Source organism: Oncorhynchus clarkii, chromosome 31, assembly GCF_045791955.1.
Source record: "Oncorhynchus clarkii lewisi isolate Uvic-CL-2024 chromosome 31, UVic_Ocla_1.0, whole genome shotgun sequence".
Taxonomy (NCBI): Eukaryota; Metazoa; Chordata; class Actinopteri; order Salmoniformes; family Salmonidae; genus Oncorhynchus; species Oncorhynchus clarkii.
In genome coordinates, this window is record NC_092177.1 from 21,560,624 (window position 1) to 21,588,485 (window position 27,862).

General features: G+C 41.1%; 1 protein-coding gene across 13 annotated transcripts; it reads right to left on the reverse strand.

The window, feature by feature from the left end:
• Window positions 1-504: 504 nt before the first annotated feature.
• LOC139390785 (casein kinase I-like) lies at window positions 505-27,862 on the reverse strand. Of its 13 annotated transcripts, none has more exons than XM_071138166.1 (12): window positions 27,103-27,804; window positions 26,596-26,702; window positions 17,222-17,348; window positions 16,906-17,004; window positions 14,468-14,551; window positions 11,912-12,051; window positions 10,895-10,973; window positions 9,892-9,966; window positions 9,260-9,366; window positions 8,785-8,897; window positions 8,057-8,134; window positions 505-2,322 (listed from the first exon to the last, which is right to left on the reverse strand). In XM_071138166.1, the coding sequence occupies exons 1-11, from the start codon at window positions 27,223-27,225 to the stop codon at window positions 8,109-8,111; spliced, it is 1,080 nt and encodes a 359-aa protein (XP_070994267.1). In that variant the 5' UTR covers window positions 27,226-27,804; the 3' UTR covers window positions 505-2,322; window positions 8,057-8,108. The 13 variants fall into 13 exon arrangements, with proteins under 13 accessions (XP_070994267.1, XP_070994274.1, XP_070994271.1 ...); XM_071138164.1 differs by having other exon boundaries at window positions 935-2,322; window positions 8,057-8,155; XM_071138162.1 differs by having other exon boundaries at window positions 935-2,322; window positions 8,057-8,155; window positions 8,749-8,897.

Genomic DNA, 27,862 nt, shown 5'->3' on the forward strand with positions numbered 1-27,862 from the left:
TTACAAAGGCAGTTAGGTATTTACACAAAACCAGAAAACACACTGGGGGATATATTGCCAGTGTGCTATTGAGAGATACAGCAGCTTAGATCACTTCACTTTTGCTACATATCCTACCAGCTTTGGAAGTGACCATGCAGGATTGGCAATGCACTATGACTACACTGACAGATCAATGCAAACACCCCAATGTTGTTAGTGGGAGGTTTTAATCTAATACAGATGTCAACTTTTACTTGAAATAGTCCCATTTCCATGCTGTGTGTGTGTGTGTGTGTGTGGGGGATACCTTCTGTTGCATTGCACTTTGCTCCTAAACCTATTGTGTAGCTCTCACATTCCTTCGCAGTTGTCCCACTAACCCTTGACACTACCATTGTCCTACAAGTATATAATGAGGCATATGAGTCTCATACAGAAGACTTACTGCTAGGCCAGATTCTTCTTTGCTTTGGCCAGTTATGTAGAGTTGAGGTGTAGATAATTAAACGATTTTCCACGACAGCCATTTGAAGCCATTTTAATATTTACAGATATAAATCCTGGAAGATTTTTTTTTCAAAACACCACCACAAGCACCTACAACTACCCACCAACATCATTTACCAGGAACTGCTTTTTCTAGATTACAGCAATACCTTTTTAGACCATTTCCACAAATGTGTCCCTTTGTCTAGAGCAATCGGAGTCTGATATCTTTGAAAGTCTTTCCTTATTTATCCCCAATCCTGCCGATGTCTCCAGTTTCCAAATGCTTACAATACTAAGGTTGTGTGGTAGTCAACAGGTAAATGTGTAAAGACAAGCAAATGGAAAGCAAAAAAAATGCTTCTTTTTTTTCTTCTTCAACAGCCATCATCATCATCATCATCATCCAGGCATAAGGCATAAGAAGTCAGTGTGTTCTTCAAATTACAGACTGGGACAGTGGTGCTGACAAGTCATTTGAATTTATTCTGACATGCTAAAAGGGAATAAATTACACTTTTATAGAACGTCCAGCTGTAAAATAGCTAATGCTGGGTCAGGGGGAATAATGGGGGGGGGGAATGGGACAAACTGCCCCTGGTGTACATCTGTTGTGACTACAGGCTGACTGAAATCCAAATGGTACTTGCCTTACAAGACTCAAAGTATATAAAAAAAAAAAACCCTCCAACACTTTCTTCGCAATAAAAAAAAAGGAAAATTAGGAAACGGTTGCTAGAAAGTCCCAGAGTATTTTACAACAGGATCTGCTTCCCCTTAGAAAGTAACAAAAACACCCTTTCCCCAAAATGATCAATTCAATACAGGGAAAGACGACTATAAAACAGAAAGAAAAAAAAGTTCTGATTTAAAAAAAAGTGTATATATATATATATATATATATAAATTATAACAGGAAGGGCGGGTGATGTGAGCACGTTTGTCTGTCTCAAAAACGGAACATTGAGGCCATCCATCATAGCAATTACATAAAAAGAAAACATTTTCAAAATAAATTCATTGATGCATCATTTTTTCTAAGCAATTTACAAACAGGTTTAGTCAAGTGGTGCCTAATTTATAATGAATATGCTTTTGTGGAGTTCATATTTTTTATTCGTTGTTTGAGACTTCAGAAGTACAATATTAATGCAGCATTCTAAAGAGAAACCTAGTGTTTTCATCTTCACATTAGAAGCTCTTCTAGCACATATCTGCAGGCAGAATCTTAATTACCTTTTCATAAAGGAAACAGTTTCAGATTACATCTTTCATTTTGCTTGAGGATGAGGGAAAAAAGTTGAATAAGGAAGAGAAAATGGTTGTTTCAAATGTTCAATCTGACTGACGTGTGTCTGGGTCATCATGCCAGACTCAGTGACAGAGGGAATGGGGGGGGCAAAGCTGCTCTGACAGGCAGCCATGAGGTGAGGGAGGCACCCAAACAGCAGCTCTCAGAGGGAGAAAGTATCAAGGGGAAAGTATTGGCAGGTGCACAAACATCCGCAGTGAGCCAACCATTTCTTAGTTTTCCGTTTTGAAGAAACAAAAAATCTTCAGGGACAGGACAATAGAGAAGGCTACAGCTTCGGAAAATTCCATACCAAGCCTGCTTTCTGTGTGGATATAGTATATACATACCAATATATAGATATATGCAGAGCATGTTATCTATATAGAGCGATTACATATATAGTATATGGAAGGAAAGTTCTTTAACAGGAAAAAAGGGTTGCCCACAATGCCTGGCAGGTTCTGGTGAATTTGATCCTAGATGCCGGGGTGTGATTGGAAGGCAAATCCTGCTATGGCCACACTGCTCTGCTTCCTTTCATTGTCTTACTGCTCAGAAACCTGCAAGACAAACGAAGAGACAGAGAGGGGCCATTGGTTAGACATCAAGTAGAACAGGTTATCAAACAGGGTTGAGCGACTGCTATAAACGAGGCCAACTAAGTCACTGCAATTTTCCATCCCTGTAACATAAAAGTGCCCAGTCACCAGTCCCGCTCTGCAGCAAAGCTGGGACCTGCTGCTGCAGAGTGCCTGAGATGGGGGAATCAAACATTTATGCAGCCTTTACTCTGAGCCTCCTTTAATGAAAACATTAACCACCGCTTCAGCTTAAGAGGTTCACAACTAGCACAGGAGACAACAGCAGCTGTGTAGTGTGCCGGGGAGTGGGTATAGATGTTCACAACTAGCACAGGTGACAACAGCAGATGTGTAGTGTACCCGGGAGTGAGTACAGACAGACACTAGTGGAACGGTCATGAAGGAAACAATGCGGCTTATCAATAAACCTATTTGAAAGGGCAACGTTACACAGATCAAACAAAAACACAGTTAAAAGACAAATAGGGATGTGGCCTGCTTATGTGAGCCACACTTCCTTCATACTTGTCTGCAGTGGAAGGTAACCTTTAAAGACAGCCATTAACCAATTACATGCAGCACACCCATGCAGCAGTTGGCCTTTAGAGAGGCGCCAATCCACAGGACAGAAACATGGGCACAACAATCCTAAAAGATGTGAGGATTCCTTCATCTTTCTTATGGGCTCCTACAATCTTGTCTTCCTCAAGCAAGCCTTCGCCCATTGATGATGCATGCCGAGCCTCATCCAGTGGGTTTAACTTCTTGGTGACGGGGGCAGTATTGAGTAGCTTGGATGAATAAGGTGCCCAGAGTAAACTGCCTGCTACTCTGTCCCAGATGCTAATATATGCATATTATTAGTCGTATTGGATAGAAAACACTCTGAAGTTTCTAAAACTGTTTGAATGATGTCTGAGTATAACAGAACTCATATAGCAGGCAAAAACCTTAGAAAAATCCAACCAGGAAGTGGGAAATCTGAGGTTTGTAATTTTTCAACTCTTTGCCATTCCAATATACAGTGTAAATGGGGTCATATTGCACTTCCTAAGGCTTCCACTAGATGTCAGTCTTTAGAACTTTGTTTGAGGCGTCTACTGCGAAGTGGGGGGCGGGCAAATGAGAGGGGTTTGAGCCAGGTGTCTGGCAGAGTGCCACATGCTCGTGAGGCGCGGTCACGGGAGAGTTAGCTCTCGTTCCATTGCTTTTCTACAGACAATGGAATTCTCCGGTTGGAACATTATTGAAGATTTATGATAAACACATCCTAAAGACTGATTCTATACTTAGTTTGACAAGTTTCTACGACCTGTAATATAACTTTTGGAACTTTTCGTCCGACGTTCAGCTGGACCTGAACACGCGTTTGGATTTGTTTACCAAACGCCCTAACAAAATAAGTTATTTGGACATAAATGATGAACTTTATCTAACAAATCAACCATTTATTGTGGAACTGGGATTCTTGAGAGTGCATTCTGATGAAGATCATCAAAGGTAAGTGAATATTTATAATTCTATTATTCCTATTCATGAAAATCACAAGTGAAATATATTGAGACACAGCTTAGCCTTTTGTTAATCACCCTGTCATCTCAGATTTTCAAAATATGCTTTACAGCCAAAGCTAGACAAGCATTTGTGTAAGTTTATCGATAGCCTAACATAGCATTTTGTCCAGCTAGCAGCAGGTAACTTGGTCACGGAAATCAGAAAAGCAATCAAATTAAATTTTCACTCACGAGACTCCCAGTTAGATAGCCAATGTTCCTTTTTTCCAAAAATATCATTTTTGTAGGCGAAATAGCTCCGTTTGTTCTTCACGTTTGGCTGAGAAATCGCCCGGAAATTGCAGTCACGAAAACGCCGAAAAATATTCAAAATTAGCTCCATAATATCGACAGACACATGGCAAACTTTGTTTATAATCAATCCTCAAGGTGTTTTTCAAATATCTATTCGATAATATATCCACTGGGACAATTGGTTTTTCAGTAGGACCGATTGTAATAATGGCTACCCCTGTATTTTACGCAAGAATCACTCAAGAGCCATCAGGTGACCACTTGCGCAATGTAGCCGCTTACGGGTATTCTTCAACATAAATGCGTAAAACTACGTCACAATGCTGTAGACACCTTGGGGAATACGGAGAAAAAGTAATCTGGTTGATAGCCCATTCACTGCTCAATAGGGATGCATTGGAACGCAGAGCTTTCAAAAGATGAGTCACTTCCGGATTTGATTTTTCTCAGGCTTTCGCCTGCAATATCAGTTCTGTTATACACAGACAATATTTTTACAGTTTTGGAAACTTTAGTCTTTTCTATCCTAAGCTGTCAATTATATGCATATTCTAGCATCTTGTCCTGACAAAATATCCCGTTTACTACGGGAACGTTATTTTTCCAAAAATGAAAATACTGCCCCCTAGTCACAAAAGGTTAAGGAGAAGTATATCTAATTCCATGTATAACACTTTCATTTTCATCAACATTTATGAGTATTTCTGTAAATTGATGTGGCTCTCTGCACAATCACCGGATGCTTTTGGAACTACTGACCGTAACGCGCCAATGTAAAATTAGATTTTTTTTGATATAAATATGCACTTTAGCAAACAAAACATACATGTATTGTGTTACATGAAGTCCTATGAGTGTCATTGATGAAGATCATCAAAGGTTAGTGATTCATTTTATCTCTATTTCTGCTTTTTGTGACTCCTCTCTTTGGCTGGAAAAATGGCTGTGCTTTTCTGTGACTTGACAATAGTTTGTGGTGCTTTCGCTGTAAAGCCTCTTTGAAAACAGACACTGTGGCTAGATTAATGAGAATTTTATCTTTAAAATGGTGTAAAATACTTGTATGCTTGAGAAATTTTAATTATGAGATCGTCGTTTTGAATTTGGCGCCCTGCACTTTCACTGGCTGTTGGCGAGGTGGGACGCTACCGTCCCATATATCCCAGAGAGGTTAAATGAGTGCAGCGCAAGTCGGGACATGATCTCATCAGATCTGAGTGATTTGAGAAGCATTTTTGACACAAGCTCTCATGAATCACGTTCCTCTACAGCTGTACCCTCCAATGTGGTTTGACTCAAAGGAAAGGTAGTTTTGCTGCAGGGATGACATGGGAGGGTGTCTACAGAGTCAGAGGATTAATCCACCATGCAAATAAGCAAAAGTAATGGGTCTTAATTACACACGAAATGGTCTGCAGCTTTCGCTCAATGTGAATTGTTGGTTCAATTCAAAACCTAACACGGATCTGACGGATGTTCCTGGCGTTTTAAGTGTCTGTAGGGGCCAGCTGATGCAACAGACAAGTCTCACTCACAGGGGTGAAAGGGCAGCTCAATTCTCCATATGCAAACCATTAACAGATCAAGCCTCTTCTAATATTGAAAATAGCCTTTAGGAGACTTCACAGCAGCATGGTGATGATATTTAGGCCTTACAGACACTAAAGACCAAGCGATCATCAAAATGTTTTGAGAGTATGGCTGGGTTAATGGAGTTTGCTTTGAGCTTTGGCTACTTGTGTTTGCCTGATTGTCAACGTGGCTTGCTCTAAACAAATATCATATAATACAAGGCCATTGGGCAAAACAGGAGGGCTGAAATGCAAATTCACATTAACAACGTTTCCATTATTACAAGGCTAAGTGTGGCCAAGTCAAACTGGTATCCAAATAACCAGCAAGTTCTTTCAAGCTTCAATAAGCCAGAGCTCGGCTATTTAAATTTCTGGCTGTGGGTACTCAGCACCTTCACTGGCAGTGTTATCTTAAATGGACAGCTTGCAGGAGAGAACACTAACCACCAGACCAGGAAATAACATGTCCTTTCTGTACATCTTCATAACAAAAACATGAGATAAAAAGGCTGGGGGTCCATTTACAATTATTTATTTATTTATCAGTTCCAGAGGAAAAACTTTGATTTCTCCACCCCTGCATGAAAGGCACATAAGCAGAGCTCAACTGTGCTGCAGGCTACTGTGTGCATGGAGTCCACATACTAAAACAGACACCGTGTACACAATGGATTAGACCAATACCACGCCATCAGCAAAATCATATTTATAACTAGCCCCTCACAGCACTTGTTCAGTGTCATCACGTGGGATGTTCCTTGAAAGGGGGGGGGCATAGAGTCCTTGTGCTTTGATTTCCTATTCATATTTAATGGATTTCAAAGCTCTTCTCGGCAGTGAAGACACAGCACTGGTATAAGTCGGGCCAACAGAGGGGCCAAAAATGATTTGCCTGACGTCATCGAGAGAACATCTAATACAAAAAAAAACTGTAACCCACAGTAAATATAAGCCACAGGAAGCCCTGTTCGAAACACGGTTTAACCAACAATACGTCACAAACAAAATGGTAGAGGAGCAGAAAATGTAATGTGCTAAGTCAGAGGGGCTGGAGTGCTGGGGAAGAGCAGGACCGATACACTGAGCCCTCTCAGGGGTGCCATCCAGGTCACGTCACCCATTTACCACCCACTTACATGGGCATTCTTTCTCCCCAATCAACCTGCATTCAAACCCAAAACATTTGTCTAATAAATACTTAATCCGATTGTGTATTGAGAATTTAATTCAGCCCTGCCTAAAATGTTGGAACCAGGCACTTATGGACTAATACACGTGGGAGGGAGGGCTTCATTTGAGTCCTCCATGCACTGTGTGCACAAACACATGGTGTGTGTGGAGCAGTGAGTTCTGGGCCAATGTGACAGCTATGGTTTAAAGGGCAACTACACTTCCTGATTTGGCCTCATTTTAGATTTGGTTCATTAAGAAATGCTAGCGGCCATTACTGAATTCAAACGTGAGTTAGTTTCATGTGGGTGTTCACAGGTGGGAAGAGTTAGACAATTTATTTAGACAATTCGATTCAGCCTGTTGTTGTGTGACCATGGCAAATTTGGTTAAACTTTGGATAGCCCATCTCTGGGGATAGTTAGGGACCGTCAATAGATTACACAATACAAAATGGGACAATATTTTTATGTTGCACATCTTTTCTCATTAAATGCTTTCAATAATTGTATATGAATTTCTGCAATTTAGTTGGTTTAAGGTTTTTAAGTCATTGAATTTTGGAGTTCAACTTTTTAAAATATTGTCCCATAAACATTGTGTAATTTACTGATGGTCCTTAATTAACTAACCCCATTGGGATATCGAATGTCATTAAATTAACCATGTGCATTATGATCGGGTAGTGTGCCGCTGCGCTCTGAATTGACGATTACTTGGGTGCTGGCAGCTGTGGGTAGGATTAAAATAAACCCAACCCACGGAAAATGTTACAGTACCCTTCATTATTTATCATAATTCTTTCCTATCATCTCTCAAATCTCAATATTGGACAAGACTAAGACCAAAATGATCCTATTTACACTTTGTAGTGAATTTTGACACTATAATCAATGTTTGACTCAAATCGATGCCACATACGCCATTTTGAAAATGATAAATTGCATCTTAGGCGAAGTCGCTGTTTAATTTGGGGTGGGGACAAATAAAACACCACCACTATGGTGGTTTTAAGTAAAGGGGGGTGAGGCATTGACTTGGTATAAGCGTTCCTTTTACTACCAATACAGGTCAAGTGGAAGGCTGCTCTGCAATTTCATGCCAGAGATTACACACCTAAATGGGCTATTGCCTAATCCCTGTGCAAATCCTAGTCATCACCTGATGAAAACGGCTTCAGGTTTTTTGAAAAATTGGGTTGACTCCTCTGCCATCAACCCTGGGCACCCGGGATACCCTCTACGAGAGGGAGGGGAGAGACTGGAATTAAAAGAGGTTATTCAAGAGTCACATCACATGAGCACTAAAATCCACATCAAAACAGGTGGCCATTTATTACCATGAACAATGGTATCATACATGTGTGTGCAGTGTGTGGCGTGAATCTCACTCCCACAGTATCTGAGAGCATTACAATAACGATTAACAAGTGTTAGATCCAGGAACAATGATTGCGAGAAATCAAGAGTCAATCGTACATCATTTAGAGAAGGGGTTAATTCAAGAGGGAAATCAATTTTAACATCCACAGAAGATAATAAAGCCACAACCCTTTGTCCCAGAGAAGAATAAAAGACATTAGGGTACAAAGTTAGTAGTCAAATTTCCCAAGGACGTCTTTGCATCTGCAAGACAGACCAATTGAATTTCTCTTTATCTTTATCTTTCAGGGGCCTCCTCGAACTAGCACTGTTGTGTTGTTTGTGGTCTCATTAATCCGCTGGGAGTTAATGTTCCAAATCCACTTTTTTTTCCCTTTTTTCTCCCAAGCACTTTGAAGGGGGAACGAAAATGAAAGCAATTGGCGTCTCCATTTTTGCACTTGAAACGTCGCTTGGCTTTTTGCTACTAACCTTTCATGTTACTCTTGGGTTTGTCAGTTTGCTTGCCTGAGGGAGTTTGTGCCGGTTGCCCCTGTCCCCCTGAGGACGCAGCCTGCTGGGCTGCTTTCTGCTTCAGCATCGTCCAGTCAAACGTGTAGTCGTACTGGTGGTTCAAAGTCCTGGACAAACAGACACTTTCAGACATGCAGTCACACTGAGCTCACCTATATTCATCAACTCTTTACTGCTGCCAAAGGACAACTTGTTTTCAGCCTAAACATACATAAAAGCAGAAAGAGACTAAATGAAAAACACAGGTCTATAGAGGTTGCTCCTTTCACTGTTGTTTCATAAAGAACACTTCATTATTAACGTCTAGTACACCTTAAGGACTCCATATGCTTTACATGCAATGCAACCAATTCATTTTTCCTGCCTCGTGGGTCTTGACAGTGAGAGAAACATGTGATTTGGTGCACGCGCGTTTTAGCTCCCTTGGGGACAGAGAGGTTCATGTTAGAGGTTGAGAAATTACAAGCACCTGAAGAGAATGCGGAACAGCTGACGCAGGTACATGTAGTCAGGCGCCTCCTCGAACCGCAGCCCACGGCAGTAGTTCAGGTACATGGCGAACTCTGCTGGGAAACCCTGGAAACAACCGCAGGAAAGTAGGAAGGTTATCTATCAATCCATGCCCAACTGTCTGGCTTACGGTCATGTATACATTATTTACCATTACAATCGGTGCCTAAAAATACTCAGATGCGTTCTGGTAAGGCAAGTTAACGAAAGAAAAGAGCGAGCGCGTTTCACAAGTTAGTCCACAGCCTAATGCAAGGCATCAGGTTTAGCAGCACACTCTCTCAGCCAGCTACTTAAGTCTTTTAATGAGCAATGGCCATCATGCTTTCAGGTCCAAGGTGATGGATGCATAACAGCCACTATTTAAAGACTGGATTAGATTAGTGACACCAGCCAACATCTCTACTCTCGTACGCTACAAGACAGCCTTTAGAACTCCTTCAAACAGGCTCGTACTTCACTGGCAGATGTGGCTACTCAAGGACTTCCATAGTAAGCATCTACCTTTCTGACCCGGAGGCACCAAATAAAAATAGGACCAACTCAGTCCGCTGGTGGGCGTGCCAGGTTGATTCTTCTATGTTCACTCACCTTACACAAAACCTCGACTGGAGTGGACATCTTCTTCTCGCTAATCTTCTCGTACTTCTGTTTCTTTGTGGCAGCCTGTGGAACATGTGGGCGAGAAATGAAAATGTTGTGCACCACAGTTTAACACTACCCTTTGCAATTTCTCAACACACACAAGCTTGTCACTGCCGGTGAGGTCAGTGGTCCATACAGAATGTAATGTATTAGTTTGGCCTGATGTGACTTACAGCACCGTGAAAGAGCCACCTAAGGGAAATATTCAGGAAAATATTGGGGCATTTGAGGAAGTTTCGTATTTTTCTCAGTAATACAAATATGTGTACATAGCCTATGTCACAAAACACTATCTTGATAGGCCGGGCAACTGGGGCTGTATGTATATGAAGAATGGCTTGGTTCTGTAGGTATGTACCTAACACCTTGCTGAGGACTTGAGTTTCTATCACTGTAGGCTGCTGTTCCATGCAATTACATTAACACACAGCACAGATCTCTCGTGTTCCCTATTTAACCCTTGTAGCGTCAGAAAAGGGGAAGGCGCATTATGCTGCAAATGCAAGTCTTGGTGACTTTACAAAAGCATATAACTGAGTACACTCAAGGCACCCCATATCTCTGGAGTATTTATTAAAAAGGTATCTAGCTAAACCTTTGGGAAGTAGCTGACCTCAACACTACAACTTGAATGGAACATTAGGGGTTATCTACAAGACTAGCTAACATTCTGCATTGTACAAGGCATATTATGTCATGCTAAATGATTTAATTCCTGAAGTTGTCAGAGAATCCAACTATAAAATAAAACATGCAAATAAGTCATAAAATTGTAAATAATCTGAAATCAAGTTATGGAGACAGCTGACAATCAGTTTATTTTATTAGGGGGGGGGGAATCATGGAGGAAAAGCTGTGGCGAGCGAGCAAGTTGGTTTCAATGTGAGTTGGTGAAATATGAACCACTTATATAGTGGACTGGGAGCCCTAGAGTACCTGCCTGGCCTACCTTTAGACCCTGCCAGGGCAGGCTGGTTCTGTTGAAGTACATCAGGACGTAGCCTAGCGACTCCATGTCATCTCGGCGACTGGAAACAAACAAGCAGAGACATTTGGCATTCAGCACGTAAAAAGGTAACATCCCGGTTGGTTCAAGAGCAACACATTTGACATTAATCGCAAGGCCCTTTGTAATTGTAATGGCTAAGCTGTACACTAACTTTCAGACCAGTGACATAGCATTTAACTGGTAAAGTGCAAGCAGGGACTGTCATTGAATAATTCACTTGAATTAGAGGGTGGGATGTCTATCCTGTTACGGTGTTTCAACAGAAGGCAATCCTTCTCCACTACTTCACATATTTTGTTTTTGGAGCACGGCTCAGTAGAGAAGCCACATAACGTTTTTTATATCCCAACTGAATGCTTCAAATGACATAAACCAGCATTCATAAAAAGCCTGTTTAGACAGGAACAAAAGGATTTCTAGCAATGTTGAATTCTATCTTATTACGAAAGTCAATGCTCACAACGTATCAAAGGTTTAAAGAATATTACTGCACGCTTATGTTGCTGTAATATGCAATACAAGTAAAATAAAAACATCTAGTCTTGGACTTCCATGCCTACTGTACAGCTCAATGCAGAGTTTTGGTATATAATGGAAGCATGACTGGCTAAATCACAGAGCCCTGTTTGTAAAAATTAGGATTCTGGGTCAGCCAAGCTGTTGGTGGAGGCTAGATTCTAACACGACCAATGAGTGCAGCTTGGTCATCATGAGGGCAAGTCCTTAGAGAGCCAGCTTGCAGCCCCAGCTGGAACACAGTCTGAACATCAAAAGCTCCTTCATGCCACTCAAAAATGTGGCATGAAGTGCAGAAAAGACATTAACCTCTATATTAAGCCCTAGGAATCCTATCACTCCGGCTGAAAGCGTGCAAACGATAAGGAGTGAGAAGAGAATATCCAGCGAAGGCTGAACTAGATTCCAGATGACTATAGTTACTGGGTGGTGATCTCTTACCTCTGCTCGATGCCCAGGTGCGCGTTGATGCTGGCATAGCGTGCTGTGCCGGTGAGATTCTTGTCTTCTCGGTAAGGTATGTGCTGTCGTGTCCTGTTGTCCCGGTATTTTTTGGCCAGACCAAAGTCGATGAGGAACAACTGAAAGGATGGGGGAAAGAAAAACATTGACATTTTAGAAATATCCTGATTCACAGGGAACGATTGACAAAATGGAGGCTGCCACTGTGCGAGATCATGGGTCTACTCTTCAAATATCCTGCTCAGCTCCGTGGTACCATTTTACTAGCGAGGCAGCCATCCTCAAGGCCCCCGCTTATTATCTATGAAAACTGTGCTGGCAGGATCAGGGAACAATCAGGGGTCAGAGTCAGATGGAATCTCTGCAGCAAACTCACGAAGGTTTTCATTCACTAATAGCTCCCTGCCTGCTAACAGCTCTTTATGGTTGTTGAAAGCCCCGGCCATCACAGTCTTGTCTCAGATCGGAATGATCTCATTTGTTGACTGCCTGCCATACTTCTCCACTCTACTGCCCACACACAACTGCAGATTGCAGTCCCTGAGTGCCTCACCCAACAGACGTTTTTCACTGAGGCAGCAGTGACCGGACTGGCGTATCCACTCAGCCGTGCCTATGCCTGCTTGGCTCAGCTGGGGATTCAAACCTTATTTCCTCCCGTCTATGCCTATCGGAACGTTATATTGTGACGCTTCGATCTGAAAAGTCAGGCCGGGAGGAAAGGCAGTTTCACACGCAACCGTCCACTTGCCGTAATCTAAGTAACACTTCCTTTTCCGCAGTATTCATTAACTTGCACCTTTGTCCTCTACCTTGATATACCTTCAGCTGGTGTTCAATAGCAACATTGCAGGCAGAATGAAACATTTCAGAGTCTATAAATACACAACGTAGCGAGGACAATGGCCACTCTAAATAGCATTTTCCAGTGTTCACAGAACAAAAGCAGGGGCTGGAGGAGCTTCCATTAAACCTGCAGAGCTGAAATAGAAAATCAAGGAAGTGTTAAGTTGAAGTAAGCTGCTATCTGGTAAGACATTTGAACATTCACTGACTTCACCTAGGTCTAGGTCCTTAAGAACTACATAAATGGTAAGTGAGTTTTTTTTAAATGTGAAAATAAGCCAACCATTACACTACAGCACTTGCATGAGCAATGCGTACAGTCGAAGGATTGCTGAAACTTAGTTTCATCATTTGAACCATCAGTATAAATGAGAATGTGGTCCAAATACACAATCTATCCAATGTGTGGAGGACAATTTCACCCCAAAAAAATAATTGTTCTGATGAAAAGCATCCCATTTTCTTCTCCATCTGCTAATATTCAAGGTCACTGGAAATGGGTGGTCAGTTACCTCGTAAATGATACTTCAACATCAGAACTGTATCTGACAAGCCAATGACTTTCAAAATAGGCTACATGTTGGTTTCAACTCTAACATGCCGAGTCACTCCATTTCTTTGAATTTTGGTTCTTAGTTCAATCTTCAACAACATACCATTACCTGAACATTCACAACCGTTTCAAAAGCAACCAAAGACTTCACAGGCCCACTCTAACCAAGCAAACTGTGAAACAAAGCAGCACAAACCTAGATATTTTTAAAAGTCAAAGTATGTTTCATCAGAAGAGTTTCAGACTGAAGATTCTGGTTGCAAAGCCATACTAGTAATTAACCTTCAAGGAGTCAAGTTCTCTTCCCCTTTGAAAAACAGGAACTGAACATTTTTTAATTCTAGGTATGCTAATCTGCGAGCAAGCATAAGCTAACCACACCCGTCTGCCTGGCTGGTCCCCGATCTGGCCTTTCAGGTCCTACATTTTCCAAACATGATTTTTTCCCGTCTCATCATGGGTCAGCAGGTAGCCTAGTGGTTAGAGCGTTGGGCCAGTAACCGAAAGATTGCTGGATCAAATCCCCAAGCTGACAAGGTAAAAATCTGTCTTTCTACCCCTGAACAAGGCAGTTAACCCACTATAATGCTACATGCAGGTCAAGTAAACCAAGTAGCTACAGTACTGCTGAGCCTACAAAAATTCTATAGGAATTTAAGAAAATTGCCCTCAACTCAATGTTGGCTCATTTTGGCCAACACACATTTTCCTGTGATGACATATCCTGAAACCCCAAGAGATAATAATTTGTGAAACCAAGAGAAATATAATCCTCTGTTTAACTGGCAAGTAAATCTCAAGAAACAGCGCCAAGGAAATGGAAAAGAAACCAAAATATTAAATTAGCCTAGTGGGCGCCGTGACGACTTCAAACAAGGAGCACGTCCTCCTCACAAAATCTGACAGCATCTTCCACTACTAGTCACCATATGTCCTTCATCCACCTAAACACAGATCCCTGCAATCTGGAGTAGGTGTTCATCTCTAGATTTGTTTAGCATGTGTGTCTGGTTTAATGCCAATATGGTGTTCACCAAATTAATGAAATAAAAAAGTAGTACTCCTAAATGGGTAAAATAAATCCCAAAAGCAAACAGAATTTGGGGGAGTATTAAGAGGCGGTTGTAGTTTCAGACCTGGTTTAATCCTGAGAAAGATGGGTCCTGAGAAGAACTAACAGCCAAGCTTCTTTTCCTCTTCCCCACTGGAGATTCCAAACACTGAACAAATAGAGGGTGCAGTGCATCAAACAGGATTGCTGACAATCCCACAAGGCCAGCGCAGACAGGCAACACCAAGGCTCAGAAAAAGAACGGGAGGAGAGGGAGGAGAAGGGGAAGAGAAAGCCAAAGGCCATCCTTCATCCACCAGCAAAGCATGAGCTAAAATCAGAGGAGTCTGTGGTAGGACTTCCTAGGAGTTAGCCTGGGCTTAGATGCAAGCCAGTATTTAGGCTTGGCAGATGGTGGCGGGAGGGAGATGTCCTGCAGGATATGCAGTCCACACTGCAATACCAATTTCAGAGGCAGAATTGAAGACAATATAACGGCCCAATCCCGATGTTATTCTTTCATGTATAAAAACGGCCAGTATTTCCAAGCCTGTTTTGCGTTTTTTGACTTTGCATTGGCTTTTTGATATTGCAGCATTTAATGCTAGCATTTAATGCTAGCATTGGCCACAGTATAATTGCTTTGTACCATAATCATCCTAAAAATTTGGACCAACAGTCTGCCTGAGTGCAGAACACAATACGCAGTTGACTGACTGGCACAACTAGGGTTAAAAGAGAACTCAAATAATGAAGGCCATTCCCTAACATGGGTACTCATTTAGCAATAAGGTGTGAAAAGGCTTTGAAAAATGCAGCCACCCAACCCACCACCTCCTTGAGATCTCACAGGAAGCAATAGGTCCCCCAATTTTTGAAAATATATTTTTTTGTATTATCTTGAAACGGCTTTGAAACAGTAGACACCTTCAGTAAGGAAGAGGGTAGAATACTTTTGGCAGACTTTGGAAAAGCCCAATCTGGCAATTAGCAGCTCTACAGCGCCAAATAGAGGAAAAGCGTGCAGTACAAGAAAGAAGCATGAACTAATCTGCATGTAGCCGTCAATACATAGAGTAGATTTAGTACAGCTGCGAGAAACGCGTGACAGGACAGCCTTTGTGATAGTGGCTCTTGATTAGAGGATTTCTATAGAGCAGCCCGGGACAAAGCAACAAAACAAGCGGAGTATCACTCTCCAAACCATAGAGAGGAAGCTAGTGTTGGTGCAGTGTTCACATGCAATCTATTAAGAGGGGGGATTAAGGTTAAGGTTTAACAATTGCTCTTTGGCAGAGATGTATTTTCACCAATGGAGCCATGTCCAAAAGACTATTTCAGAAACACACTTCCTAAATTAAAGGTGACCACCCTATTGGGCACAAGCTAAGGGGCATATAAGCACCATTGTAAAACAGCAGATAGGAAGCAGAATGCAAAGTGAGTTCAGGTGAAGAGAAAGGCAGTTGATTTACACATGAGGATAGAGTGGGGATCGCAGAAGCTACTGCTATGCCAGTCTTCCCATCCATTGAGTTCAGTGTCAGAACTTGCAATCCAAAAGGATTGTATGCGCACCCTTGATAATGTTGTTCAATTTCAGTAAATAAACAAAGTGAAAAATTTAATGTGTATGAAAAAAATAAAATACGCTTTAGGCTGGCATTCACACAGACACACAATGGTAAACACTTATTCCAGACAGCACTGCCAAAAATGGTAATACAGGCTTCAATGCTTGAATACCCAAAAGGTACCGTTTCATTTTGATTAGACTAGTCTGATGAGTTTATATCAAGTAACACTAACGACAGCCACAGCTGGTGTGGATAGGTCCATGTTAAAACACACATCATGCTTTAACTTTGCCAAATGTTGCCTGTCTGCAAGGGCTCAAAATAGTGAGTTATTTAAAAACAAAATATAAATCAGGCAACTTGAGATACAGTTTGTATATGAAAAAAGAATCACAAAAAAGCCTTAACATTATTTTCTGCAAAGGGGAAAGAATTAATGGGATTACACATCATGCAGAAATCTTTGTTGTCCTGTCTAAGAACTCAAACAGATCCACACCTATGGTGCTGTCTAAGAGGGCCTGTATTACCTGATCGTAAAAGTACCTAAATGTGACTAACAAAACAATTCCATCCACATAACAAGTGGACTAAACCAACCACAAACAATTAGCCTTGAAAATGTCCATTACCAGGACATGAAGCCTATTCAAATATATATATATATTTAATATATATATATTTAAAAAAAATAATATATATATATATATATATATATATATATATATATATATATATATATATTAATCACATTGACCTCACTGAGGATTAGATAGTCAATATTTCCACAAGAAAATACATGAAACCACCAAAAGAAGAGAGTTCTATTAACAATATGGGCTACTTGTATCACTTCACACAATGGTGTATAAAATAAAACTGAAACTAGGTCAGAGATTCACTCCACTTACTGCATCTCAGGAGGGGGAAACTGCTGAAAGCTTACCTTGTTACAGTGACGGCCAATACCCATTAAAAAGTTGTCTGGCTTGATATCTCTGTGAATGAAGTTCTTTGTGTGCACATACTCGATTCTGCTGATCATCTGTGGGGAAAACGCCGGTCAATCAGCTAACGTAGAACTTCAAAATAGACTGGTCTTCTTAGTCAATTTTCAAACGTTTCATAAGAATGAGAAATTTACAAGTAATATTCTCCCTTTGGCAAATAAAGAATTCATGTTTTTTTGTTGTTGTAACCAGACAAAGTTAAGCAAAGGGCCAAAGTGGAAGATAAAGAGCATTGATTAAATTGAGTTTTACCTGGTCTGCGAGCATTAGTACAGTTTTCATTGTGAACCTGCGCGAGCAGAAGTTGAAGAGGTCTTCCAGACTAGGTCCCAGCAGGTCCATCACTAGGACATTGTAGTCCTTTTCTTGGCCATACCACCTGCAAGACAGCACCAGAGATGCATCAATATTCATAATAACCATAAAATGTTATTTCCATGTTTTCTTAAGTAAAACTTTACATAGCAATTGCAGAGTAATTTATTAGGCCTATGTAAAATAACCGTTAATGCAACAGTTCTGTGTGGTCAAAGCTCATATTTCAAAACCAGAGGCAAAAATGTATGTGGAGGTTGAACTTTAGTCTTTAGGACAAAAACTGTTTGTAAGGAGGTCATAACTCCATCCCAAACCCTAGGACTCCAGTGAGTTATTATAGGAGGCCTCGGCTATCATTAACAGAGATGCTTCTTTTTTTTAGGCTGGCCTGACAATAGTTAAAGCAGGGCTCTTCAACCCCGTTCCTGGAGAGCTACCATCCCGTAGGTTCACTCCAACCCCAATCTAGCACACCTGATTCTAATAATTAACTGGTTGATAAGTCAAATCAGGTTAGTTACAACTGGGGTTGGAGCAAAAACCTACATGAGGGTAGCTCTCTAGAAACAGGGTTAGAGAGCACAGAGTTAGAGTCGGTCTAATCCTCACAGCTCTGCCATTCGAGGTCAAAGAGACTCCCAACACTTCTCCAGTAGACTGCCAGGCCAGCAGTCGCCAGGCAACCATCTTGTCCAAGATTCCTCTAAACAAAGAGGTATTGTCTGGGAATGATGTACTGCAAGAGTCGACACAGCCATTTTGCTATTCTGACAGATCTTGTTTGCGGAACTAGCTACGGGTGTGGTTAGTCAATAACACTTTCACAAGACCGTCCATGGTGGCAGCAAAGAAAATACACTTTGAATAAAGTAAACAGTTCCAAACTCTGCATTTCTATGAGCTTACACACACCCAGGACACGCACTCCCAAGCACAAGCGTAACAGCCAACATGTGGCAGCCAAAAAGTATGGTGCTAGAATTTGGTAGGTCTATGCAAAGCTCTTGAATGTTTGGTCAATAGGCTGATGGTCGGCCGAGATTTTTAGTCAAGCAGTGACAAATATATATCTAAAAAATTGTATGGCACATGAGACACCTGTCTGATTCAGGTGTGTCTGAATGGACTAATCCATTGCAGGGGCAGTGGGTATGGCACACCAGTAGTACATTTACAGTTACTTATCATAAATTATAATGCAGTGTTTGGTTACGGTCATTTCTGTTAATGCATTAAACACATTATTATTACAGTCCCACTGTTGTCATTGTAGGAGTGGACACATTGTTTGCAAAGCGCACAACCTAGGCTACACCTGTGAGAAAAAGGTTTTGGTTTATTATTTCATTCAATTTACGAGTTGTCAATTTATTAAATTGTCTTTTGTTTGGCGCGTTCCTGTCAATCTGGTAAGGACACGCACCTGATTACGCATAGAAGTAGGCCTAGGCTACCTGGCCTACGTGCAAATGTAGGTCTATAAATGTTCCCATTTGGGGATCTGATACCATTTCTGATTTCTGAAAGTAATTTTTTCTTTGCCTCAAACAGCAAGTAAACAGTCAGTTTTACATCCATTGAGAATGACCATAGTTCCTTAACATAGCCTATTTGAAAAATCTTTCCAGCTCTCTCCTTTTACATAACCACTCAGCATGAAAGTGTGGGGGGGGACATGTCATGCTTTGATCCGGGGGAAACGTCATAAAATAGACCAACCTGATTACTTCTTATGCATAGCGCAAATAGCGGACAGTTGTGTCTGTCTGGCATTGGAAACTGAGGTCCCAGAATATTTTATACAATGTTGTAAGTTTGCTAGCACTAGCTTCTGGCTGGACTAAGTTAGTTGATACAATGTTTCTAGTTCCTTGAAAATATTATTTCCCTTCTGTTTAGGCTACATTGATTCATTATTAAATCAGTGCCTAAAGCATCTGAAAAGCTCAGTAGCCTACATAGATTTGATTTTATTCAAACAGGGTCTCTATATATATATTGAAAAATACACCATTTAATATTTGGGCAATTGAACAGACAACTCTCGGTCGACACTCCTATAGACAGTTCAGATGCAGAACAATTTAAACCTGCCAATCTTTAGAATGCAAAACAAGAATAAAAAAAACAAATATGCTAATGAAGCAAGTGGCGTGACGTCTTGAAGGTAGCATCCTCCTACATTTGAGAATGTCAAATAGAGGGTTGACAGTCCAACAATAGCTTGTGAATACAAAGATAATCCTGGCAGATCTGGGTAAACTCAATTCTTTACTCAAACTCACCATAGAAATATAATTGTACAGACAATGTACAGTTGCGGCCAAATATATTGGTACCCTTGCACTTTTTTAAAATAGTTCCATAGTTCTAAAATAAGCTGAAATTTTTTTTAAAAAGAGGAGAAATATGGGCATAATATATCAGTGGAAACTCAGGCTGCTTTAGAGACAATCCAAAATGTAACTACAAAGGAAACTAAATTAAGGAAAGAAACAAGTCATTAACCGATAGGCCTAGCATTTTTTAAGGTGGAATTTTAAAAAGAGCACAGTTTCATAATCTCAATGGACCCAAGAGAAAATGCATAAGCACAAGACTTCCCTTTGTTGATTATGCTGCGTTCACGTCATGTCGGAAACGAGGAACCTCCGACGTAAAATGAACCAAAGTTATTTGCGTAGGGCTTCCTATTGGTTGAGATTGGGGAGGCTTGTTCAGCAGGTTGTTCTGGCATTGACAAAGTTCCATGAGTTCTTTCACTCTCTCAGCTAGTTCCTACAGTAACCTTCAAACAAACAAACATTCTAAAACGACTCAATTCAAAAGCACTATACAGCTCCTGATACTACCCACTGAGCCTCAAAGCCTGCACTGCACATTAATGTACAATTCACACTCATGTACCAATAACTCTGAAATAGCCTTTAGCCCTTTGAGGTGCCCAAGAGAAGAAGTCACCTGCCTGGGTAACACCCAGTATCTGCTGGAGGTACCAGCTGATAACCAGCTTTCAGTTGTGCAAATTAGAAATCACCAACCCCCTCCTTACCTACCAACAGCCAATGGCTGGGCATATCCATGAATAGTTAACCAACACAAAATGGGTCTTATCTGTACACTGTATGTAGCTAAGTAACAGAATGCAGCTCTAGAGATTAGGTTACCAGTAAACCACCATGCCTTGGTCAACAAGCATCAACTTAGTTTGAATATACCAACACACAGCCGGCAGTTGGCTAGGTTTCAAGTGGACTTCATCTGTTGATGGTCTTCTTTACTAAAGAGGAAGTTGGGCTCTCTGAGGCAGCAGGGCAAGGCACTTAAGTTTAAGCCAGTCTGGATAAGAGCATCTGCTAAATAAAAAAATACAAATGTTTGCACAAGCTCCCGAAGCAGGTAATAATGGAATTATTTTCATCTCAATAACTTGGCTCTACAACCCTTCAGTCAATTAAGTGGTACCATTTTTCCAGCTTTTTCAAACATCTGAAAGCAGTATAAAAAATAAATAATGGAAAAAAGCCACCTAAAGACAGTCATGATTCCTGCAATTTCACAGACCCTGTAACCAAAATACAAGTACTGGTCTGTGTGAATGGTTCTCTGCTTTTTAGCAGGTCAATTCATAAATTGTGTTGAACACCTCCCTAATTAAAAATGGTTTAACACCTCCCTAATTTTAAATGCAAACAGCTGCATGGTTAACCAACACCCCCACTTTGCCAGTTACCCACGATATGTATGCAAGGGGTATGTATACTTGCAAATAAGCTAAACAAGGGGATGTTTGAAAGAGGGTCATAAACATGGCCTTGGATTGTTTACATGTAACATCACATATTCTGTCTGAAATGGGTATAAGTAGGTCTAATTAAAATGTGATGAAAACAGGAGATGGGGAAAAGCATTGGGGAACTTTCCAGATTGAACCTTCCAACTCTCGTTGTGGAAAGAAAATGTCAGGTGAGTTGCATAACAGAAAGGTCCCTAGACAGGTGCACCAGCCAGATGCTGATGTACCTAAAAACAAACAACTGGCTATGAGAGTACAGAACAGCCGATAAAATAGTGTGGCAGCCCCAACATTTATAGTCTAAATTGTTCTAGTTGGGTAGTGCATATATATAAATCACAACTATTCAGACCCTTTTTACTCAGTACTTTGTTGAATCAATTACAGCTTCAAGTATTCTTGGGTATGACGCTACAAGCTTGGCACACCTGTATTTGGGGAGTTACTCCCATTCCTCTCTGCAGGTCTTCTCAAGCTCTGTCAGGTTGGATGGAGAGCGTTGCTGCACATTAGGCCACTCAAGAACATTCCAAGACTTGTCCTAAAGCCTGCTTTGTGCTTAGGGTCGTTGTCCTCCTGGACGATGAACCATCGCCCCAAGTTGGAGGTCCTGAGGGCTCTGGAGCAGGATTTCATCAAGGATCTCCCTATACTGGGCCTCCCGGGTGGCGCAGTGGTCTACGGCACTGCATTGCAGTGCTAGCTGTGCCACCAGAGACTCTGGGTTAGAGCCCAGGCTCTGTAGCAGCTGGCCACGACCGGGAGGACCATAGGGCAGTGCGCAATTGGCCCAGCATCGTCCGGGTTAGGGAGTGTTTGGCCGGCAGGGATATCCTTGTCTCATCGCGCACTAGCGACTCCTGTGGCGGGCCGGGCGCAATGCACACCAGGTGACCAGGTGTACGTTGTTTCCTCCGACACATTGGTGCAGGCTGGCTTCCGGGTTGGATGCACGCTGTGTTAAGAAGCAATGCGGCTTGGTTGGGTTGTGTTTCGGAGGACGCATGGCTCTCAACCTTCCCTTCTCCCGAGTCTGTGCGGGAGTTGTAGCGATGAGAAGACAGTAACTACCAGAAACTGGATACCACAAAATTGGGGAGAATTTTATTTTAAAATAAAAATACAGATCTCCCTATACTTTTCTCTGTTCATCTTTGACTCGATCAGGACTACTCCCAGCCCATGCCGCTGAAAAAATCCCCATAGCATGTTGCTGCCACCACGCTTCACCATAGGACAGCTCCAGGAAGAGTCTTGGTGATTCTGAACTTCTCCCATTTAAGAATGATGGAGGCCACTGTGTTCTTGCGGACCTTCAATAATGCATTTTTTGGTACCCTTCCCCAGATGTGCCTCGACACAATCCTGTCTAGGAGCTCTATTGACAATTCCTTCAACCTCATGGCTTGGATTTTGCTGTGACATGCACTGTCAACTGTGGGACCTTATATAGACAAGCGTGTGCCGTCCCAAATCAGGTCCAATCAATTGAATTTACCACAGGTGGAGTCCAATCAAGTTGTAGGATCATCTCAAGGATGATCAATGGAAACAGGATGCACCTGTGCTCAATGTCGACTCTCATAGCAAAGGGTCTGAATACTTGTGTAAATAAAAGGTATGTTTATTTTTAATACTTTTGAAAACATGTCTAAAATACTGTTTTTCCTTTATCATTATGGGGTATTGTGTGTAGGTTGCTGAGAATATTTATTTATTTAACCTATTTTAGAATAAGGCTGTAATGTAACAAAATTTGGACAAAGTCAAGGGGTCTGAAAACTTTTCAAAGGCACCGTAAATAGGCCTCGTTAGAAGGTGGGGAAAAAGTTATCCAGAAGGGTCATGGAAGGGCCAGTAGTCTTATCTTATCTTTCTATTAAATCATTCTAAATACCAGAGCCTAATGATCGAGGGCACCCAAGTGGCGCAGAGGTCTGAAGCACTGCATCTCAGTGCGACAGGCATATCACTACAGCCCCCAATTTTTTAGGGCGGCGCACAATTGGCCCAGCGTCATCCGGGTTTGGTCGTCATTGTAAATAAGAATTTGTTCTTAACTGACTTGGCTAGTTTAATACATTTTTTGTAAAAACATTCAAAATTACCCTGACCCTCAACCACGGCAATATCCCAGCATAAATCTGGGCATGAACTATTCACCATTAGGCCTAAACAGCATTGACAGAGCCCTACCTGAAACAAATAGGTACAACATTTTAACCAGAATCTAGCTATGTTCACAATCTCATATATGGTATGTTATCCATTCATGCTTTTATATGTTCTATTTACATTACCGGTCAAAAAAAGAACACCTACTCATTCAAGGGTTTCTTTATTTTTACTATTTTCTACATTGTAGCATAATAATGAAGACATCAAAACTATGAAATAACACATTTGGAATCATGTAGTACCCAAGAAAGTGTTAAACAAATCCAAATATATTTGAGATTCTTCAAATAGCCACCCATTTGCCTTGAGCATTGCACACTCTTGGCATTCTCTCAACCAGCTTCATGGGAAAGACACCTGTAATGCCTTTCAATTAACAGGTGTGCCTTGTTAAAAGTTAATTTGTGGAATATCTTTCCTGCGTTTGAGTCAATCAGTTGTGTGGTGACAAGGAAGTGGGTACAGAAGATAGCCCTATTTGGTAAAAGACCAAGTCCATATTATGGCAAGAACAGCTAAAAATAAACAAAGAGAAACGACAGTCCATCATTACTTTAAGACAGAAAATTAAGAACTTTGAAAGTTTCTTCAAGTGCAGTCACAAAAACCATCAAGCACTATGATGAAACTGGCTCTCATAAGGACCGCCACAGGAATGGAAGACCCGGAGTTCATTAGAGTTACCAGCCTCAGAAATTGTAGCCCAAATAAATGCTTCACAGAGTACAAGTAACAAACACATCTCAACATCAACTGTTCAGAGACTATGAATCAGGCCTTCATGGTCAAATTGCTACAAAGAAACCACAACTAAAGGACACCAATAAGAAGAGACTTGCTTGGGCCAAGAAACACAAGAAATGGACATTAGACTGGTGGAAAATTGTCCTTTGGTCTAGAGTCCAAATCTGAGATTCTTGGTTCCAACCACAGTGTCTTTGTGAGACGCACTGTGGGTGAACGGATTATCTCCACATGTTTATGTCCCACCGTAAAGCATGGAGGAGGTGGTGTTGATGGTGCTTTGCTGGTGACACTGATTTATTTAAAATTCAAGGCACACTTAACCAGCAAGGCTACCACAGCATTCTGCAGTGAAACACCATCCCATCTGGTTTGGGCTTAGTGAGACTATAATTTGTTTTTCAACAGGACAATGACCCAACACACCTACAGGCTGTGTAAGGGCTATTCTACCAAGGAGAGTGATGGAGTGCTGCATCAGATGATGAGGCCTCCACAATCCCCCAACCAAATTGAGATGGTTTGGGATGAGTCGGACCGCAGAGTGAAGGAAAAGCAGCCAACAAGTGCTCAGCATATGTGGGAACTCCTTCAAGACGGTTGGAAAAGCATTCCTGGTGGAACTGGTTGAGAGAATGCCAAGAGTGTGCAAAGTTTGGCTCAAACATTAAAATATTCCACAAATTAACATTTAAGAAGGCACACCTGTTAATTGAAATGCACTCCAAGTTACTATCCCATGAAGCTGGTTGAGAGAATGCCAAGCATGTGCAAAGCTGTCATCAAGGCAAAGGGAGGATATTTGAAGAATCTCAACTATAACATTGATTTATTTAACACTTTTTTGATTACGACATGATTCCATGTGTTATTTCATAGTTGTGATGTCTTCACTATTATTCTATAATGTAGGAAATAGCAAAAAATAAGGAAAAACCCTGGAATGAAGTTTTAAAACTTTTGACCAGTAGTGTTTATCTGTATATTACCCAATGAAATCAAGCCACACCCAGCCATGATTACAGACACCTGTGTTTCCCTCGAAACGATATAAACTAGTGACCCGCAGTGTTTTTCATTATACCCTGATGAAGACAGGCTTGTCTGTTGAAATGTTGGTAATTAAATTATTTAAAAAATATTTTACCTTTATTTAACCAAGTAAAACCCATTGGAGGTTAAAAGCATATTTTACGAGGCGACCTGGCAAGAAAGCAAAAGGGAAATAGCAACGTGTACATAAATAAAAGAAAATTACAGAATATACTCGTAAAATAACGGTCACAAGTCGCAGATACAATTGAAAATTAGAAACAACTGCAGCCATCACAAATCGTGTTGCCCGTTTTTAGACTGATCGACAAGGGCACTAAATCTCCCAACTTTAATATATTTTGAAGCATGTTCCATGATGAAGGGGCATTATTGCATCTGAGCTCCTAGTGTGCGGCTCTCCTTTTCTTTTTCAAGTGTTCTACCCAAGCCAGCAAGCACCTGGTCCAAAGCAGGTGTGCGTTTCTTTCGCCTCCACACAATCTTAAAATACCCACATACATATTCCACATTTCTCTACATTCAGTATACTGAATATAGGAGAAATGTGCAATATGTATTATGTATGTGGCTATTTGAGAAGTGCACAATGTGTACGTTGGGTAAGGTTTAATGCATGTATTATGCTGAATGTGTAATGTACAGTGTATTTTGTAAACGGCAGTACTGTGTCCAAGAATTTTCACCCTGGGGACATTAAAGTTGATCCTATCATCTTTGATGGCTTTAGTATCCTTATGTCCCTTTTCCAAGTAAAATGCAAACAAGTGGTGTATCTTGTCACAACACCATAAAACAATTGTGTATCACTGATAATATCGATAAATTATAAGTCAACTGGGTAATTATGAGCCTAACTCAGTTATTTTAAACGTGCACAGCCAGTTTACAGCCTGCCTACCTCGATAATTAATTTCACCAATGTGTCAGTGAACTAACCCATTACCCAAGTTCTACTCTACATATTGCCCTAAAACCCATGAAATCTAAAATAAAACTAATTGTAGGTGTTTAATGAGAGCGAGATATGGTCCTACTTCAGCGTTGAAGTCACCTTGAGACAAAAGCAATTGGCCCATATAGCTAGTTGTTTTCGCTAGTGCTGAGCCGCCATTTCCTAACAGGGAAGGAAGACATGTTGGAACAAACAATAAAAGAGGAGCGGCCATTTCCAGCACACCGATTTTTTTTCGTGGCCTGGTGATTTTTTTTGCACGTTAAAACTAGAGCAGTGAACTCACATTTTGTGAAAATATACATGGCTCATGAAGGATTGGTCAATCGAATAATATTAACGTTAAAAGGGAATGTAAGTGGAACGTTTACATAAGCAAAGATCAAGGAAAAGCCTTGGCGATTAAAGCTAACTAATGCCAGCTAACTAGCTTAATTTACCAACTACAACTGGCACATGGAAGTAAACCAGACATGTTTGCATGAGAAATGTAACTGTACAAATATTGTACAATTAGCTATGACTTTTCTCCACATACATCTCCGATATTAAATTGTCCAAAATAATGAAAACGTATATTACCTTATGTGTGGGATTCCAACTCCTCCTTGTAATATTTTGTACAGTTTGCTTTCATATAACAACTGTGGGTGTCTGGCTTTCTGAGATTCCAATTTTACAGCTACCTCCTGTAAAACAAAATGATCAGTAAGTTAGCTAACGTAGTAGTCCCACCGAGTTAGTAACACTTTAGACTAGCCACGTTAGCTAGGCAGCGTTTAGTTATTAACGTCACAGATGCATAGTCAATCGTAATTTACTAACTAGGTACAACAAACGTGTTATTTCTAAGAAACGAACGTTATGCAGTCCGTTACACGTTTTAGTGTGGCCAATATCGACAAGTATCTTAGATGACAGTTAGCTAGCTAGGCTAATGTTAGCTGGGTATTCATTGCGCATCGTTGGCAAATATTTCAGCTAAGCTAGGATGGCTAACTAAGCTATCTTCTGTTCAATCTCGGAGTCGGCTTGGCTGTTGGTTAACACAGCGAACACTTAGTTAAGCACTAGTTAAATGTTTATTACCTCTCCATTTGTGATGTTGATCGCCAGGTATATGTCACCAAATGACCCAGATCCAATTTTTCTGACAAGTTTGTATTTTCCACCAACAATGAATTCGGCTTTTGAGCCGCTGCTGCTTGCCATATCCTCAAAATCACGAGCAACCCCAATCAGTTTAAAATAGTATTCTCTGGGACTGCTCCGTCGGTTCCCCTACTCGGCCAGCTCGTTATCAGAACATATCGTGAACATACAATCCTGGTTGGTCGTGGGCTATGTACTTGAAACAATGTAATGTTAGCGAACTAGGACAGACTTTGTTTATTCTCATGCGATATTCACAAGCTAGCTAGTAAAAAACACACAAAATAAACCCAACACATATCACGAAAAAGGCCAAACAATTATTCTTAAAACACTTCTAATGTGCCGTGTTAGTCCGTCTCCCAGTGCCTCGTCGCTAGCCCGCTAGCGTCGAGCTATCGAAATGACAACAGTGGTACTGCGAAGCCCCGTTCGATAATCTGTTTGTACCACCTCCGCGAGAGGGGCAATATTGTTCTTGTTTGTCAAATTTTCGATGAAAGTTACAGCTTTTATGTGGTTCTCCTTTGTTCGTATTATTTTTTTCGGAAACCTAGGGTCGCTGCTTTCCTTCAAAGCGCAACCCACTCACTCCGCCATTTTCTTGTCACTACTCCACAAAAATGCACTGTCCGTCTCGAGGTGATTCTAGCTAGCTTAGCTTCAGAACAAGGCGCAGGCGGGCGCGAGGAACACT